This window comes from Alligator sinensis, unplaced genomic scaffold (genome assembly GCF_000455745.1).
Source record: "Alligator sinensis unplaced genomic scaffold, ASM45574v1 scaffold767_1, whole genome shotgun sequence".
In the NCBI taxonomy this organism is placed as follows: Eukaryota; Metazoa; Chordata; order Crocodylia; family Alligatoridae; genus Alligator; species Alligator sinensis.
Window position 1 is genome coordinate 61,101 of NW_005843271.1, and position 18,834 is coordinate 79,934.

The following is an 18,834-nucleotide window of genomic DNA, read 5'->3' on the forward strand; positions in this document are numbered from 1 at the left end:
CAGTTCACACAATTACCAACCTCATTCCTAGGTGCCGACAGATGAAAAACCCTTTAAAACAACAAAAAGCCAGGCCAGTGACTGACAAAGGTGCCTCCAATAAAAAAGATTAGAAATTAGAATACAAGAGTTGTCTCTTGGACGCTAGATACTGCAGGAGCCCTGAGGCTACAGGAAAAAAAACTTCATGTGTTTTGTGCTTAGTTCTGCAGCAGCCTTAAATGGATTTCAGACTGGGGATTTGCATTACATGGGCTATTCAACAGAATGGTGCAGTTATTTCATTATGTTATCCTGTGCTGCATATTTTGATATTATGTTGATCAATCAAGGGAACTTTTGAGATGTAGTCAGATGATGGTCAACCCTAACAAAGCAAATAGTTCTTTGGGATTGTGTACACAAAGATACAGCATGCAGATCCATGTTGGCCCCTGGTGCTGCCCCCCATGCACTACAGATCCCAGACTAGTTGGAATGGGTGTTGCATGTGGCATGTGCCCTGAATCTGATAGTGGGGTGGGGAAGATTAAGGGCTCAAACCCACTCATGGACCAGCCCTATGTTACTCATTAGGGGTGTTCGAAGCAGGCCCTATTCAACATAGTGGGGCCTATTCGGACATAGACACAGCTTTAAATGTTTTTCTACATACCTCATGATACCAGTGTGGCTTGTGAACTCTGCGATGCTGGGGCGCATGGAGCGTCCCACAGGAGGGGGAGGCCCTCTATGTGCTCAGCAGCAAACCCGGAGGTGGACTGGAAGTCCACTTCCAGGTCCGCCAGGGAGTGCCCTGGGCACCCCCCACTACACCCGCCCCCCCCAGCTCAGCGATTGGCCACACAGGGACCCTGGGTGCCCCCCCAGACCCAAGATACACCAGTCGCTGTGGGTGGGGAGGGGGCCCTGTGCACTCCCCAGCAGACCCGGATGTGGACCAGACGTGCTTCTGGTCCACATCTGGGTCTGCTGCCAAGTACGCAGGGGAGCCCCCTGCGCTCCTGTGTGACATTCCATGCACCCCAACGTCGCAGCATTCACAAGCTGCCTGCTACCTAGAGGTATGTAGAAAAAACATTTAAAGCTGTGTCTATGTCTGAATCGCTGAATCTCTCTGAATCAATTCGGAGGGCTCTGATATGATTCGGAGAGATTAAAGGGTCCTCTGATTCTATTCAGATTCAGAGATTCGACCACCGAATTGGGTCAAAGCTCCACCGAATCAAATCAGGGACCAAAGCTTCGCACAGCTCTATTACTCATCTGGTACATGGGGCCAGATGAGTTTAACAACCCTAATTTATGCTGCAAAAACCCTGCCACTGCTGTGCTGGCAGAGCCCCCTAATTAAGACCAACATAGACAAGTGAAGAAGGTTGTGTTGGGACAGTAATGCCATCTCCACAAACATAAATGCCCTCCTGTCTTCATAACTTCATCCACACTGGAGGTGCTTCTGGCAGAGGCATTAGCCAGGGTGTAACCTGATGATGGTGTGCAGGCACACTTTGAAGGGGAGACTAAGCTTTCACTTAAAAAAGAACAGTTTGAGGCCTATGCAGAGTTTGTCTTGATTTATAATATAGCTCCATTACATGTGGCTTTGAAAATCAACATTTCCCAGTGATATTTCCAGCCCTAACATTACAGCATATGCTGGTGACTAAGAACCAACCAGAAACCCACCAGCCTCTATACAAGCTGACTGAAAGGAACCAATGTCTCTGGTGTCTAGTTAACTGGGATTTTTTTTAATTGAAATCCATTACTGTGGGTGCAGGACATTTTCTTTTAGTTTTGAAGACAAAAGCTATAACTAGTTTCCCCTACAACTCCCCCTGGCTTCACAAGCACAGACACACAGTGCATTTTAATCTTGGTCAAGGCTGGTTGCCTCTCCTCCCTGCCCTGTGCTAAGAGGTCCCTTCCATCCCTAGTGTCTGTGAATCTGTGAAGAACATATGGGCTGACTGAGTTCCTGAGTTTCATTGTGCCAGTTTGTGGGTGTGCACATGGGAATAATGTCTGTTACAGTAGTTGTTATACTGCTGTTCATTGCCTTGTTAATTGCTCCATCCTAAGATTGATGATGACAGTCTAGCACCTGAGGGGATGTCCAAACATAGGCTTAGGGATTTGCATGTGCCATGAGACACCAAAGTAGAATTCCCCAGTATCAGCATAAATGCCAGTCATTTGCATTAAGCTTTGCATTTTGCCGATTATTCATTAGACCCTTTCTTTGCAGGCAGGGCAAAGACCTTGTGATGAACAAGCATGTTGGTCACCTCTTGAGGACCAAGGCTGTTGAGCATGATGATGGAGGGGTAGCGGCTGGTGTAGCTGTGCTGGATACTCCCTACTTGATATGAAGAGGATTCCTTTCTACCCTATGGCTGAGCTAGCCCAAGGGTTGACTTGCCAGGGAAAGATTTTTTTTTCCTTTAGGGTGTGTTTACCAAATGTCTTAACACAGGTCTAATCAAGTGAGTAGAGGCATTCCTCCTGTGTCAGGATTATTTGAGAGAATGTATGACCATATTACACTAATATTAGTATACTAATATTTGTATGCAGTGCTCCCCTTTTAATTTTTCCCTCAGAACTGGCTTTTGTTAGGTTTTTCTTTTATTGCTATCTTAATTCTACTTGCTCAGTGTCCCAGTCACCACATCTGCTCCAAGCAGCCATGTGAGTGCAAGGCTCTGAAGCGTCCTGAATGCTCCTTGAAGGAGACTGCCCTGTTCCTTGGAGCTCTGTGGAACTGGGAGATGGGCTTTCCATTGTGCAGTGGTACAGAACATGACAGTTGTGTTACTCTTGAAGTTCCTGATAAGGGAGGGTTACATTTCCTTATTTTTGCTTGTCTTTTTCCATGTTTTCTGCTTTTTCACGTAGTTGCTGTCTTCAACAGCATTTGCTTCCTGAGCCAAAGAAAAACCTTATGGTCTAGGAAAAAGGCAACAAGGAGGAGTTTAGGCCCAAAGTTCTTTCCCTTACCTTGCTAACTTCTGTTTCTACATATTATGTGGGACCCTTCTAGCAGTTAATGTCTTTGTTTCTACTAGAGTAACCTTATGGGCCCAGGGAATGTCTGGGTGTGCTCCTGCTCTACCTACTTCCTGTGAGTTTTAGCTCTTCAGAGCTGAAAAATCTTCAGAGCAGGAAGTGGTGGATGGGTAGCAACACAGCCTCTGCCTAGTATCTTTTCTGCAGAGGTGCTCTGTTTCCACAGTGCTGTGTGCTCTGGGGACTTGAAAACGTCACCGGTAATCTTAGACTAATCAGGCAGTAGGTGGTTTTACTGGTGAAGAGCTAAATCCAATAGCTTCTGTGATTTGAAGTGGAGCCAACTGATGATGATGCTATAAAGTGCGTAGGGGTAAAACTTCTGATTTCGCTGCAATGTTAAGTGGGGAAGAAAGTCAAGTGTGCAGAATTGGTGAATGCCAGACTTAAGGTAGCGTCTGCTGCCACCAATATATGCATTAGGGTGCAGTCATCAGTATTGTTTCCCCGATACACACCTTCCAGCATTATTGCACACCAGTCAAACCTGGCTCTGAAGAGTCATACCTTTCAATTCCCTTAGGGCCTTTTTCTGTGATGCTCATGGCTGTGGTATCCACAGACATTAATTACATTTTCTCCACTGCTCCTATGAAGTAGGATGTGATGATTCTCTTTACAGATGCGGGGGCAACTGAAGCAGGGGCAGCCTGACCAAACACCAACTTCAGAATGCTTGGATTCACATCTACAAGAGTGTTTCTTTACTATAGGGGTTTGGAGATGTGTAAAATAGCAAACTAAAAAAATGCCAGGATCCATTGTGTTACATGGTACTGACATGTATGTACATGGGTCATCACCTGGGCTGTACTCTTGAGTGTTACTGCACAGACCTCTTGGGCTACTGCAGTAAGTAATATGGAATGGCAGCCTATTACTACTCTCACCAATAGTAGCAGGAGCATTTTGTAATGAGCACAGACTTTTTTTCTCCATTCTCTCTGTCTCTGTTTCTGTCTCATTTTTGTCCCTTCGTTTATGTGGGTGCACAAATGAATTTTAATTTCATGCAATTTTTGTTTTTTGGGGGTTTTTTTTGCTGTTGAACTATGATTTACAGTCAATAACATTCCTGGAATGGGATCTTTATTCCCAAGCTACTACAGAAGCCATATGAGTACAAAGAGAAGCAAGAAACGTACTCACGGTAAGATGCTGAGATGCCCTGGAAAGACTCGCACGTGCCCTGCACACTGCCCTGGAATGGTAGCAGGAGGAGAAAAGATTTAAATAAAGCAAATATTTCTTTCAAATAAGTTTCCATCTGTCTGATCTATGCCCTCAACTCCCAAGATGCATTAATTGTACAGTCATTGCGTGGCATGCCAGCCATAGTTAAGATGGGTTGGGTGTTTTAAATAGGCACTTTTAGGCCTTAAAGGGTGCTTGTACACTTGACAAAATTTGCCCTTTCTTGTGGTTCAATGGTGTTACAGTTTTCATGTGCATGTTTTTCTGGCATTTTAAAAGTCTTCTGGTGTTTTAAAGTAAAACGCATCCCGACATATTTTAGTTTGGGTCGCAAGGAATTAAAACGCATCTATGGATTCATCATGTGCGGATAGAAATGTATTCAAAGATGTGTAATGAGCCCCTTTGTCCACCAGATAACACTGCAACTTTTGTGTAGTTCAACAGCTGGTGGACAAAGGGGTGCTTTGAATTGCAGATAGGAGGGGAAGAGGTTACCTGCCCTGTTTTGGTAACTCGGTGTAATGTGTTTCTTTAGACACCAGGTATTCCACACCAGATGTTGCGGTCCAGTCAGCCCGACACTGAATCAATGTTTGTTCTCCTGGATGGATACTTGCCGCCCCGCCCCCACATGCCTTTGCCAGGGTGACAACGGCACCATCACCCCATTATCCATGGTTTCAAACCGCTTGGGTGCCTAAAGGGACTGCTTTCATTTACCCTTCAGTCAGACAGAGCAAATGGTGTTGCCTTCTCATAGCACCACTTTTTTTTTCTTGTGCTGGCTGCCGCATCTGTGATTGCACAAGGTCACCCCGCAGTCAGACTCATAGCAGCAGGCAAGAATGGCACCTAATCTGCCACATCCTGGGCTATTTTCAGATGCCCTTAGAGCAACTGGTGCCTGCGTGCCCATAGTACTGTGTGCAGCCAGCCCATTACCTCCACACTCCTTTGTGCTGCTGTGCTAGTCATGATTGCAGTCTCACTCCACATGCAGACCCACACAATGGCAGCAGGCAGCCAGCACTTACATTGCCATCATTAGGGTTGCTATATTTCCATGTTAAAAAATGAGGTGTCCTGGTCGAGCCCCATCCGTTGTCCCTCATTCTAGGACTGAGGCCCCTGAGCCATCCTACTGCCCCCAACTTGTGACATGGGCACCACTGGCCCTGGCTCTGCCCCTCACTCCTAACCCTCAGTACAGTACCCTGCTCTGCTCCCCACTCCCCCCGCCATGTGCCGTGCTGTTGCAGCTTGTGGATTTACTGATTTTTTTTCCAGTTTTACAAGTTAAGCAACCCTCCATAATGTTGCAAACAACTGTTCATTTGGCATTGATGACAACAGCGCCAGGAACAAAGCCTGGCAGCCTGGCCTGATCTGATGGGCACCTACACTGAAAGAAAAGAAGACAGAAAAGGTTTTTTACATAATTAACTGTTACTGATTTATTATGCATAACTTGCATAACCAACCATTACAGAATTTTCAAGGTAACCATTAGTAGACCTGTGCAAATAGATTTCACAGATCTACTAATTTTCACAGATCCAAATTTGATTTGGGTTTGGATTTGGCCAATTCGCATGCCAGCTATTCAATTCGGAGCTCCGAATTGGTTTTTCGCTTCGATTTGGCCAAAGAGAGAAGGGCAGTCCAGCTTGGACTCAAAGGCCTCAATGAGGTTTTGCTACTTCACATTGGAAAGCAGCTCTCATATTCTTGGACTTCACCCTGTACTGGATCACTGTCTTGTGCCCCTGCTGGGCAAGTCTGGAGACATCCAGGTAGATGTGCAAGTTCATACTCAGGCTGTTGCCGATGCCGAACTGGCTTTATCCCTCAAGCTCCCCCAGCATCAGCACCAGGCTCTTAGTTTCTTCATAGGATGAAGTTGTCCTAGTCTTGCGCACCCTGACTGGCTGTCTTCTCTCCCTGGTCTGCTCTCTTCTCTCAGCCTCAGACATCTCATATCAATAAGGGGTATCTGTACCTAGGCCCCTGTGTCCTCAATTTATAGGGCTTTTATTCAGCAGGTCAGGAAAAGTTCACCCCCCACCATGATGGTGCAAAAGATTTGTACAAAAAGACATGCTGGTGCCATCCTGGCAACTTTGTTTCTTTTGTCTTTCTTTTTTCCAAAAAGGCACCTAAAATCTGTGGACGGTGTAGGTGAAAAATGAGCCATGTACTGATGGGTATCCTAAGGAGGGTTGCCTACAGGATCACTTTATTCTGTGCTGTGAGAATCAGACAAGCGGAGAAGAAGCATTCTGGAAAAAACACCAAGTAGGGCTTGCCTGCCTGCCTGCCTGCCTGCCTGCCCAGCTGTCCAAGTTGCAAAAAGGGTGCCTAAAATCTGTGGATGGTGTAGGTAAAAAATGAGCCATGTACTGATGGATATGCCAAGCAGGGCTGCCCACAAGGTCCCTTTTGGGCCATGGCACAACAGAGGGCTAGCCACAAGTTGCCCATGTGTCAAGGAACCAGTCCCTGCTCAGTCTCCATACCTGGTGAAGCAGTAAGTCAAGAACGAAGGAAGGAAGGAATAAATAACAATATGTTAGCTATATGGCATGACCACCCAGGGGAAGACAAGGAGGAAAGCCTGTAAACAGAGCAGTTGTACACATACTGGATTTAATCCTTATTAAATTAAATAGGTTTATAAAAATTTAAGTAGTTTATTTTAGAATGTTTCATCATTGTTTGCACGTAATAGGCACATACCAATATTGAGGCAGCAGGAGAGGCGCATACCAATCCACCCTGCTGCTGTCTTTGGTACTGAATTACAGCAACAGGTGCATGTGAACCACTAATAAACCACTAATCTGCTCCCTCCTCACTCCTGACACACCCCTCCCCACCAAAATACAAAGCCAGGGACCCTCATGCTAATCCCTGCTGGTAAACTGTGCACTCCTGCACGGTCATAGGCCCCCACACCACACCCCCAAACCACATGAACTCCCACCCATTGTGAACTCTCTCACACACACACACACACACCACACAAACTCCCACCCCGCCTCCACACCCTCCCACACCCTTTTAAAGGGCCACTGAAAGGCTCCCTTCCCCCAAGCCAAGGATCCGCGCAGTAACCTTGTGGCCATCATAATCCCATCCCACCCACCCTCACAACTCCACCCCACCTCACCTCACCCCACCTACCCTCACAACACTGCAGTGGTGTGCAGTGACAATGGTAAGTCAAGTGGTCATAAATGGCAGCCAGGAAGCTGCTGCAAGCCACCAACCAAACCCCATCCCCCGCCCCTGCTACGTCCACTGTGGGCAATCTTATGAGGTTTGATGGCCGGCCACAGGCAACTGTGGCTGCCACTGCCCCCCCACCCAAGCTCCGTCTGCCCATGCAGGACAACCACTATGATGCACAGTTGCACAGCCCTCAGCACCTGGGGTCACGTCGTATGCAGTTGCAAGACAACTGTTGTGAGGGTCCTGCCTAGCAGCCACCAGCCCCCCTGGGAGGACAGCCTCTGCTCCACAATGGCAATGGGCACAGACCATGCCACTATTGCATGTGCCCCAGGCCATGCACAATGCTCTTTATGCAGGCTGAAGTTCACCCTAGCCACTATGCCTTGCTGATGCTGATCCTGCTGGTGCTCCATGCACACCTGTACTCATGGTTCAGGACAATTAGCTACAATGGTGCAGGGGGCAAGCCTGGTTTGCCACACAACATCTGCCAACAACTGGATGGATACCTAGCACAGTGGATGGATACCTAGCACAGTGCTACGTGACCCTAAGCCCTGATACTGAGGATGACATTGCCACAGAAATTGATGCCTTCCTCCTGCACAGTTCTGGGGAAGGGAAAGGGGATGACATATAAAAAGGTATGTGAACCTTATCACACCTGTGTGTGTGTGCTTTGCGGCAGTCCTCTGAGGTGGCGTGACCAAGAGGCTTGGGCAGTGCTGTTATGCCATTCTACCTACCCTACCTACGCCCACAAAAATAAATATCAATCTCATGTTTTAATATGAACTAGTTAATGTCCTTTATTTCTCAGCCACCACAACTTTGATGGAATAAGGTAGGGAAATAAACACAGTTCTGAGAGATGAAGAAGATTTTGTGTCTGCAGTTCAGCAAAAATAACTCTTCGGCACAGTTATTATGTCTCTCTTAGATAACTAACATATTAGATATATTTAGTTCCCTTTCTCTTTGGGAGCTCTCAATTTCTTGGTTGCTTGCCCCATTCTCCTCCGCACGAATCCCAAGCAAATGGCAATTCTATGCCACTTTGTATTTTCTACTGATATCAAAATCTGGGGTTCTCTTCTCTTTGTTAATCTTCATCCATTCTTGTTCCTTTCTCTTTTTTTAAATCCCTGGGATGGTACCCTACGTCCTCAGGTATCAGACTTACCAACTCAGAGGTCTCCCTCATCACCTCACTTCAGCTTCCCAGGTAAGTGTCTCTCCAGGACCCTTCTTCTGTTCCCTTCTCTCTTCCGTCTGTCGTCTCTCTCTCCTGTAGTCTTTCTACAGATTTCTTCTGGGTTTCTTTCTTCTCTTTTCTAATTCTGGGCTCCGTTCCCCTTTAAACCCTTCCAGCTGTTTCCTGCCTCTCTCATCAGTGCTCTCTCCTGGCTCCCTCTACACATGCTGCTCTTTGTTTTTGTTTTCATCCAGGTCCCCACTCTCTCCTCCATCTGGGTATCCCCACCCCTTTCTCTCTGGACTCATTGCTAAGGTAAATTCTCTGTTTCCCTTCACTCCTCTGGAATTCTGTAATAGGGAAGACGTGGTGCCCTGTTACATATTCCATCCAAGAACTTACTAAAATAGGAACATATAGAAACAAATAGGAACCCCTCTCCTGTCAATTGGCTTTCTTTCCTGACCATTCACCCCTCCACTCTTGCTCCCTGAACTGCACTGGTTCTCTCCTGATTCTGCTGGCATTGGGGTACCTCTTGGTCAACTACAATGCAGATGGGGGAACAGGCTTAGCTGTAAAACTCCTGGCTACCTCCTGGACAGGGACAAGCCAAGTGGAGCTCATATGCACTTCCCAGGGGGGCAGGGGGATGACCCACTTATAAATAAGGGGCTTGTTCACACACTTAAGGACATGATCCTTAATCAATGCACATGTCTCCTGCAGATCCACCTGGTACTGCATGGCCAGCTCAAGAAACTGGTTTGTGCAGTCTAGGAGCTGCTTTCTGAATTCAATGGTCCATGCGTTGCATCTGATCATCCTCTCTAAGCTTCAGCGAAGCCTCCATCATGCTCTCTCTGGAGTGTCTCTGCATGTGCTCCACTCCAGTGTGAGCTGGGGTCTGAGTTTCAGACGCACATCCCCAGCTGGCATTGGACATGGTAGCTGGTAACAGGAACAGGAAAACAAAGTGTTTGTCATGAGATATCTCTTCTCCAAACATTCAAAAGGATGGTTACTGACCTCCAACACTGCATGCACAAAACCCCCAGCACATGCAACCCAGTAGCCTGCCATAGTGCCCAAAACAGTGCTTGCCATAGTGGCGCAAATGGCTATAATGCCCATTCCTCAGTACTTACAAATCCCTGGCCATGCATCTTGTTACATCTCGGGAACAGAAACCAAAGTTTGGGTCTCAGGAGGAACTTCTGACGTTAACCTGATCTGAAGTGTTGTCCTCCTCATCATCATATGCTCACTGGTGAAGCGGTTGGAGAGACTGGGGTCATGATCAGGTTCTCCTCCTCTTGGCCATCCCTGTCATCCAGCAGCATCGAGCAATCACCCCACATCTCCGACATGTTTATTGTTTCCATCTCAGGACACACTGTAGCTCCTTCATTAGGACACTCTGTAGCTACACATTAGCACTCTGTAGCTCCATCCAGGACAACACCAGTCTCAAATGACGAGACAAGAAGCCTTGCCTGCATCATAGATTTTGTAGATTTTTAGGGTTGGAAGGGACCTCAGTAGATCATCGAATCTGACCCCTGCCCTGGGCAGGAAAGAGCACTGTGGTCAGATGACCCCAGCTAGGTGCTTTTCTAGTCTCCTTTTAAAGACCTCTAAGGTAGTGGAGAGCACCACCTGCCTTGGAAGCCCATTCCAGATTTTGGCAACCCTTACCGCAATGAAAATTTTCCTAATGTCTAATCTAAATCTGTCTGTTTATGGCCATTGTTCCTAGTAACCTCAAGGGGAACCCTGCTAAACAGAGTATCCCACATTCCTTGCTGCAACCCCTGATGAATTTGTAGATGGCTACAAGATCCCCTCTCAGGCTTCTTTTGTGGAGGCTGAAGAGATTCAGGTCCTTCAATCTCTCCTCATAGGATCTTACCTGTAGGCCCATAACTATATGAGTAGCCCCACTCTGAACCCTCTCAAGGTTATCCACATCCCTCTTGAAGTGCGGTGCCCAGAACTGGACACAATACTCCAGCTGCAGTCTTACCAATGCTGCATAGAGGGGAAGTATCACCTGCTCATGACGCACCTTCTAATGCATAGATGATTCATAGATTTCATGGACATTAGGGCTGGAAGGGACCTCGAAGATCATCAAGTCTAGCCCCCTGCCCCAGGGGCAGGAAGTAAGCTAGGGTCAAAGGATCCCACCAAGATCCCACCAAGATAAACATCCAAGCGTTTCTTGAATGAGTCCAGAGTAGGTGCCTGCACCACTTCTGGAGGGAGTCTATTCCAGGTCTTGGGGGCTCAGACAGTAAAGAATTTTATGTCCAGCCTAAAACGGTCTTGGAGGATTTTATGACCATTGGTTCTTGTTTTTGCTTGGGGCGCTCTGGTGAACAGACGTTCTCCCAGATACTGATATACACCCCTTATGTACTTATAAGCATCCACCAGCTTCCCCCTGAGCCAGCTCCTTGAGTACTCTAAGGTGTAATCTGTCAGAACCAGCTGACTTGAAGATGTCCAGCCTCTCAAGGTGATCCTTTACTAGATCAACACCAATGCTGGGTATACATATGCCCTCACCCCGGCCGTCCCATGTCTTGCTAGGCAGGGTGGTCCCATTGGACTGATGAAAGACTGACGCAAAGTACCCAATAAGCAGATTGGCTTTTTCTTGGGTGTTGGTTATCAGCTATTCCGTTTGGTTCAACAGGGGGCCAATGTTACTGTTACATTTGCTTTTTTTCTAACTCCCTACATATCTGAAAAAAGACTTTTTGTTATCCTTGATATGTGAATCCAGATGGAACGCAGTTGCAGCTTTGGCTTTCCTGATCCACTCCCTGCAGGCATGGACCAGTGCTGAGTACTCCACCTTGGTGGTAATTCCATCCTTCCATCCTTTATAAGTCTCTCTTTTGAGGTTGTGATGGTGGAGCTTACGATGCCTCTCCGTATCGTATTATAATCTCCCAAAGAACTATAAGTACCCCAACTTTCCCACCTGCCACGTCTTGGAAGTTATTATAATATGTTCTAATTTATGATGTCACTCGTCGGGAGGGTTATTTTATATATTTCGGGGGTGGGGGGGGTTGTTTTATTTATTTATTTATTTAGTGTGTGTGTGTGTGTGTGTGTGTGTGTGTGTGTGTGTGTATTAGGAGTCCTGGCATTATAGAGGAAAACTTTGCAGGCCTTCTCGACTATGCACACGCACTCGCCGATATGTACATATATATTCACAGTCGGATGCAGATTAATACTTGTTTTTATTTTTATCCTTTATCATGCTATACAAACGTTCTTTACCTTTAAACAGAAGTGGTCCATTTATATCTTTTTTTTTTTTTACCTTATCAGCTATATCAACTTTGCAATTCTATCTATATGCTGGTCTTACATAACTACTATCAGTTCGGTCGGCCTGAACTTGGTATTAGAAAACCAAGTCTCTTTATCCCTGGTTCGTCTGTTTATTTCTTTTTGGGGTGGAATTTTCTCTTCCAAACCTGCCGTATACTTTCTCTTTATTTCTGTCACTATAAGTGTGTACCTTTTATCTTGCGTGTGCCTGAAGCCTTGAATCCTTGTGACCGACACCCACATGCTGTCTCCAAGCTTGTGGGAGTGGGTCAATTCACTCTCTTCCTTTTTTTTTTTTTGTTTACTTCTCCGGGCAACCACCAGCCGTGTCCCGCGGTGTGTCTCTCCGGGGATCCGCCCCTCCTCCTCTAAGCTCTGCTCTCTCTGGCATTGTGAGAAGACCTGAGGTAAGTCTCTTATCCTCTGGGGATCTTCTTTTTCCCTCTTTTTCTTCTTCAGCCTCTCTCTCTTTTTTTTCGTTCTAGACTCCCATCTCTCCTTTTTTTTTTCCTCTCGGAGCTTCTATCCTTATATGGTAATGGCTCCAGAAGCGGCATTCTCTGGCTCCTTTCGCTGCGTCGCTGTTTACTCTTTCACAGAGTTGTGAAAGGCCTCACATTCCCTGCTGAGCCAAGGGGGTTGCTGTGCCCTCTTGCTACCCGTCCTCCGAGATGGGATGGTCATCCCCTGTGCTGTCAGGATCACTCCCTTAAGGAGCAACCAGTCCTCTTGGACTCCTCTTTCTGTCAAGTCATGGTCCCTTAGGGCCTCGACAATGAGCCTCCTGAGCTTGTCAAAGTCAGCTTTTCTGACCTCGAGGACTTCTGTATTACTGACTGACTTGCCAGCTTTGTGATGGATAATAAAGTTGATCAGCTTGTGGTCACTATCACCCAGCTTTCCATCAATTCTTAGGAAACTGACTAGGTCATCCCCTTTGGCCAGCACCAGGTCCAGCAACGCTTTACCTCTTGTCAGCCCATAGACTTCTTGAGTCAGGTAGAGCTCATCCATGCATGTGAGGAAGCTTTGCAACTGATCAGATTTGGCCAAGTGCTCTTCCCATGAGATGTTCAGGTAGTTAAAGTCTCCCATGACAACCATGCACCGAAAGCATGCAGCCTCAGCCAGTTCCCTGGTGAATTCTTGGTCTAGCTCTTGGTTCTGGTTAGGAGGTCTGTAGTAGACTCCTACCATGATGTCCCCTGTGCCATGTTCCCCATGTATTTTAACCCAGAGAGACTCCAGTCATCCTTCCTGGGTGACAATGTCAATTTGCAGGGATGTGTAGCTGTCCATGACATAGTGAGCTACACCCCCACCCCTTTTATCTGCATGATCTCGCCTGTACAGTGTATAGCTATCTATACCTGTGGCCCAGTCATAGGTGGAATCCCACCAGATCTCCGCTATCCCTATGAGGTCATAGTCATTCTTGTTTAGCAGGAGGACCAGTTCCTCCTGTTTATTCCCCAAGCTTCTGGCATTGGTGTACAGGCAGGTAAGTGTCCCACTGGAGGCCTGTAACAGGAAACCCTAGCCCTGTTACCAAGAAACAGGGCAGTCCCTTTAACCCAAAACCTTCCATAGGGGTTAAGGATCAAGCCCTGCCTGCTAGTCAGGTGACAGGAAGGGGAAGGCCAGAACCATATAAACTGCAAGTGGAGAAGGCCAGAGAGGGAGCAGAGAGGGGGACTCCCAATGACTATGGCGCAGCTGCAGCAGCCTCTTTGAGAAGAATACACCACGCTGTGAGACAGAAGCATGATCAAATAAAGTAAGCAGGCACTTTGTCTCTCTTATTTCTTTATTATTATTTTCATTTTATGGCCATAGGAGCCTATGGTTTACGTTTGATGTTAAAAAAGCCGGTGGTTTGTGGCTCAGGCTATAGGGCTGGAGGAGACCTGATTAGCACCAAGGGGTACTGTGAGAGAGGGCTCGAGAAGCCCTGCTGCATTATGGGTGCTGCACTAGGGCCATGAGCCCAAAGTTGCTTGATAGGAGCCTTGAAGCCAGGTCCTAGTGGGTGGACTTAGGTGAAAGGCCCTAACTACAGAAAGAGGGGTAAAGCCAAAGGGGGCTGAGGCCCCAACAGTCTGGTGCCACAGGGGTGCACAGTGTAAAAGGGCCAGTAGGCCTGGTGTCGTGGAAATTGTGGAATGGAAGGCATTGAGCCCAAGTGAGTTAGAGGGCTAGAGCCTTGGAGTCAAGCCCCGATCAGTGGGTTTTGACTAACAGGCCTATCTAGAGAGAGGGTAAGCCCCCAGCAGCTAAGATCCCCAACATAAAGAGAAATGTATAAAACCATCTGTGAGGCATGGGGCACATCAAGGGAAGGTAGGAGCATGCATTTTTGCCCTTAAGGCAATACCTCATTATCCTATGGGTGGTGAGCTTGGAGCCTGGCTGGGAACCTATGGGTCAGCCTCCCTCTTTCTTTAGAACCAAGTAACAGCAAGTTGTGGCAGGTGAGTAAATGGGTGGGGGGCGGAGGAAGCTGATCCCCAGAGAAGAAAAATCCAGCAAAACTTGATGGGGGCATATTTACCGGCATATTTAAAAAAAAAAAATACAGCCAAAGACAGCCCCCTGTCACAGGGCCCCTGCCTTCCCTACAGACCATTCCGGGGCTAGGGTAGGGGTGGGTTCCCTTAAGTACCTTAGCCTGCTGGATTTACAAAAGTTGCCCAGTGGGCTTGCAGTGGAGGTAATCCCCACCCCAACTCCTGGCAGGCTTAGTTTAAAGCCCAGTCAAGCAGGTCAGCCAGTCTGGCTGAGAAGAGCCCCCTCCCCAGCGGAGTGAGGCCATCTCTCCCCAGCAGACCACTCTCTCTCTCACCAAAGAGAGGTGAGTTTTGTCTTCAGCATCCCCATCCCCTGATGAGCTTATTTTAAAGCCCTGAGTAGGAGATCAACCAACCTGCAAGAGAACAAACGCTTCCTGTGATCATGGAAGCTGAAGCGTTCTTCATGAAAGAGTGCGGTTGGCTTTACTTATCACTTCGTCACATTGACGACTCATGCTTATTTTGGAGTCAACTATGATTCTGAGGTCCCTTTCTGCTGCTGTGCTGCTTAGAAAGCCACCTCCCAGCCTGTAGGTGTGTTGGTGATTTTTTTTCTCCCTAGATGTAGCACTTTGCACTTATCCTTGTTAAAATGCATCCTATTCTGTTCTGCCCACATTCCCAACCTGTCCAAATCCCCTTCCTGGGCTCCCATCTCACTAAGGCTCTTGCCCTTCAGTGCCTTGCTTATTAATCTTCTGAGCTCATTGAAGTTAGCCTTTCTGAAGTCTAGCACTTCTGCCCTACTAGTTGTCTCTCCCACCTTTCGCCGGATAGTGAATTCTGACAATTGGTGGTCACTGTCCCCTAGGTTTCCCTGTATCTGCAGATCATCCACCAGGTCATCCTCTGTAGCAAGCACTAAGTCCAGTAAGATATTTCCCCTAGTGGGACTGTATACCCCCTGCATTAAGTGAAGGTCCTGTATGCTGGTTAGGAACCTACACAAATGGGTAGATCTAGCTGATTGCTTCTCCCAGCAGATGTCAGAGTAGTTTAGGTCACCCATGACAACCATGTCCCTTAAGTGAACCACCTCTGAGAGCTGCCTTGAGAATTCCAGGTCTAACTTATCCTCCTGTTGTGCTGATCTATAATAGACCCCCATTACCAAGTCCCTTTCCACCTGGTCCCCTTCTATTCTGACCAACAGTACCTCAATTTGCCATCCAATCCCATCTTGATTATTGAAGACGTGTATTGCTCCTTAACATGGAGAGCAATGCCCTCCCCTCCCTCTTTTCCCCCTCTATCTCATCTGTATAGCCTGTAGCTCTCAATGCCTACTGCCCAATAATGGGTAGGGTCCCACCAGGTTTCTGTTAACCCAACCAGGTCAAAATCTGTGTGTGCAAGCAGGCATGTGAGTTCCTCCTGCTTGTTCCCCATGCTTCTAGCTCATTCCCCTAGAGACACCTAAGCCCCATGATGGGTATCCTTGGTACCCCTCTCCCTGATGCCTAATGGGTTCCTTAGTACTTACGTGGACTGTTCCAGTGTGTGGCTCATGATTTGTTGATCCTAGGTTCATCCTGTCTTCAGCATCCCCATCCCCTGATGAACTTATTTTAAAGCCCTGTGTAGATCAGCCAACCTGCAAGAGAACAGATGCTTAACTTTTGAAGAGAGATGTAGCTCATCATGTCCCAGCATGCCCCTTTCATGGTAGTGTGGAATTGTGGTTGAATAAGCCAAAACCCACATGATGGCACTAACTCTGAAACTGCAGGCTGACCTATCCAATGCAGCTGCTCTGATGCTGGCCACAACCGCTGACCAGGAGGATAGATGAGAAGACCATCCTTGGAGAGAATGATGGAAAGCTAGTCATAGAATGGAACAATTGTGCATGCTGCCCCAGAACAAGAGTTCTCATCCTTGGCCTGATGAAATGCACATTTCAGGGCCTTGATCTTGCTCTGGCACAGTGTCCAGTTCTGGTTGTGCCTGCATGCCTTCATTTGCTTTGTTATTGTGGTATACACTGGCTTCCTACTTTTCAGCTGCTCAATGATCTTTTCCTCCAACAAATGTCAGTCAAATCCTTAATTTCTTCTCAGGTTCAGTTGGGGCCATGGTTGACAAATATATCAGCCTCCTGGTCCATTGCGTGCATATTGGACTTGTTCTTCTGAGACATCGAGAAGCTTTTCATCCCAAAAAGTTGTCAAGACTGAGGTAGCCTGACAACAGTGTCATGGAATGGTTTTGGCAAATTTTGGGAGCTGTTATATAGACATGTTGAACAAACCTTTTTGAAAGTTTCATGTACCCATACCTATGAAGGTGTGAAATGTGTCTCAGAACTAGCAGTCAGGGCAATTTGATCAAGTAACTATTCCAAACAAAGCAACGGTGATAGGAATAGTCTGGCCCGAATCAACCCACATCATCCATACAGATTGATAATGTCCCACTGCTGATCACACCCAAGAGTCTGTGGCTGGCAGCTCTTCCTTCAGGCAAAACTTCTTCTACACCTCACTGTACCAACTGGTACCTCTGGTACAGACACCTAGATTGGTGAGGGATCTGATAACAAGGAAGAGGCAATCACATTGAAAGGGGAACTTATTCATAATCAATTTAGAGCAGTTGGGCATGGGATATACTTGATACCAAAGTCAGAGATGAGATTAACTGTATCAACTGAAACTGTTATGTTTCAGGTGGTCCCAGCCATGAGTTTACATTCTTGTGCAAAAGGGAACTGATATTATAATTTAGTCATTTGAATACTGCACATAGGCCCAGATAAACTCAGTGTCCAGCATCTTACCCCTAAGGTCCATGAACGGGTTCCTGGGGTCATCCTAAATCCCATAACTTCTCAGTGGATGGGTGGTACATCATCTGCCTCACACCCACCCACCATGGTACAAAGTAAAGTCTCTGCTGTGCCAGTGCCCAGTGCATGGCCTACTGAGCAGGGTAATCATTGAAATGCAAGTAGCAGGTCACTTTCAATGCTGTTCAGCTGTATTCAGCTACCATATCTATTTAGACGACCCCCCCTAGTGAACCTTGGTTGTGCTGTGTGCTAAACAGTGACTATGCTGCATACTGGAAAACAACATGGCTTCATGGAATCCAGATGTAATGAGTGAGGAGAACCAAATGGAGATTCCAGATGAAATGTGTGAGGAGGATGACATGGAGAATCCTGGTGAACTGAATGAGGATGCTGAAATGGAGAATCTGGACGAAATGAATGAGGAGGACAAAATGGAGTTGAGTCTCCTGCTGATAGTCTTGGATTTACTGGATAGCATAGAAGCACAGCTACATATTGCAACATATGCGATGATGATCCTTGTACACATTTGCAATGATATGCCAGCATGTAAACATACCTTGCAAAAAAGGGCAGTTAAATGTGTGGTGGATTGGGAGAACTGAGAGGCAGGCACAGAACTGGCAGCTGACAGGGATTTGTGGATCAACATGAGGAGCAGCGACTGCAGCGTCTGGGTCCATGAAAGCAGCTCTGACTGGTGGGAACGAATCATTCTGATGACTTGGAACAATCAACAATGGCTGGAGATGTTCTGAATGACTAGGATGACATTTAATCACATTGTCTCAATGCTGGGGTTTAAAATAGTGAGGCTGGCCATGAGTCAAGCCATCAGGCTGGGCAAGAGGGTGTCCATGACCATCATGAAACTAGCCACCCCCACCAGCCTATGCTACATTGCAAACCAGTTTGGCATGGCTCTCTGCATGGCCGGGATGGCAACTTGCAAGCATAGGCAGATTAATGCATAGACCAGTTGGGCATGAGCCCAGGGGCCCCTACCAATCTGGGGCCCCAGCCCCGGGATCCTCATCAGCAGGGAAATGAAAGCTGCAGTTTTAAACTCAGTGCCCATCTTTGGCGCCAAGTTTAAAACTGCGGCTTTCACATTTGTTTCCCTGAGATCTGAAAGCGGGGCCCCTTCACCAGTGGAGCTGTGGGAAGGGGCCCACAGGGCTAGGGTTGGGCAGGAGAGCCATGCTGCACCTGGGGGAGGGGGTGGGCTGAGCAGCACTGTGTCTGGGGGGAGGGGGCTGACCTGGGCTGGGAGAGCTGTTCCCCACCTGGCGGGAGGTTGAGGCCGGGCTGGGCCAGGAGCCCTTTGCTGCCCTGTGCCTTTGCAGGCAGCAGTACTGAGAGAACTTTGGGGGCTGTAGCCCCCCCCCCCCCCCCCACCCTCTTTCCCCCCCCCCCCC

General features: G+C 47.4%; 1 protein-coding gene across 4 annotated transcripts in view; it reads left to right on the forward strand.

Annotated features, from left to right (window-relative positions):
* The window catches only part of GSS (glutathione synthetase), a 26,854-nt gene extending 22,625 nt beyond the window's left edge, over positions 1-4,229 (forward strand). For all 4 annotated transcript variants that reach the window (XM_025194648.1, XM_006038161.3, XM_025194646.1 and 1 more), the window contains one exon: positions 2,252-4,229. In XM_025194648.1, coding sequence (XP_025050433.1) covers positions 2,252-2,375 — 124 coding nt within the window. In that variant the 3' untranslated portion in view covers positions 2,376-4,229. The remainder of the gene's footprint in view (positions 1-2,251) is intronic.
* Positions 4,230-18,834: the final 14,605 nt, after the last annotated feature.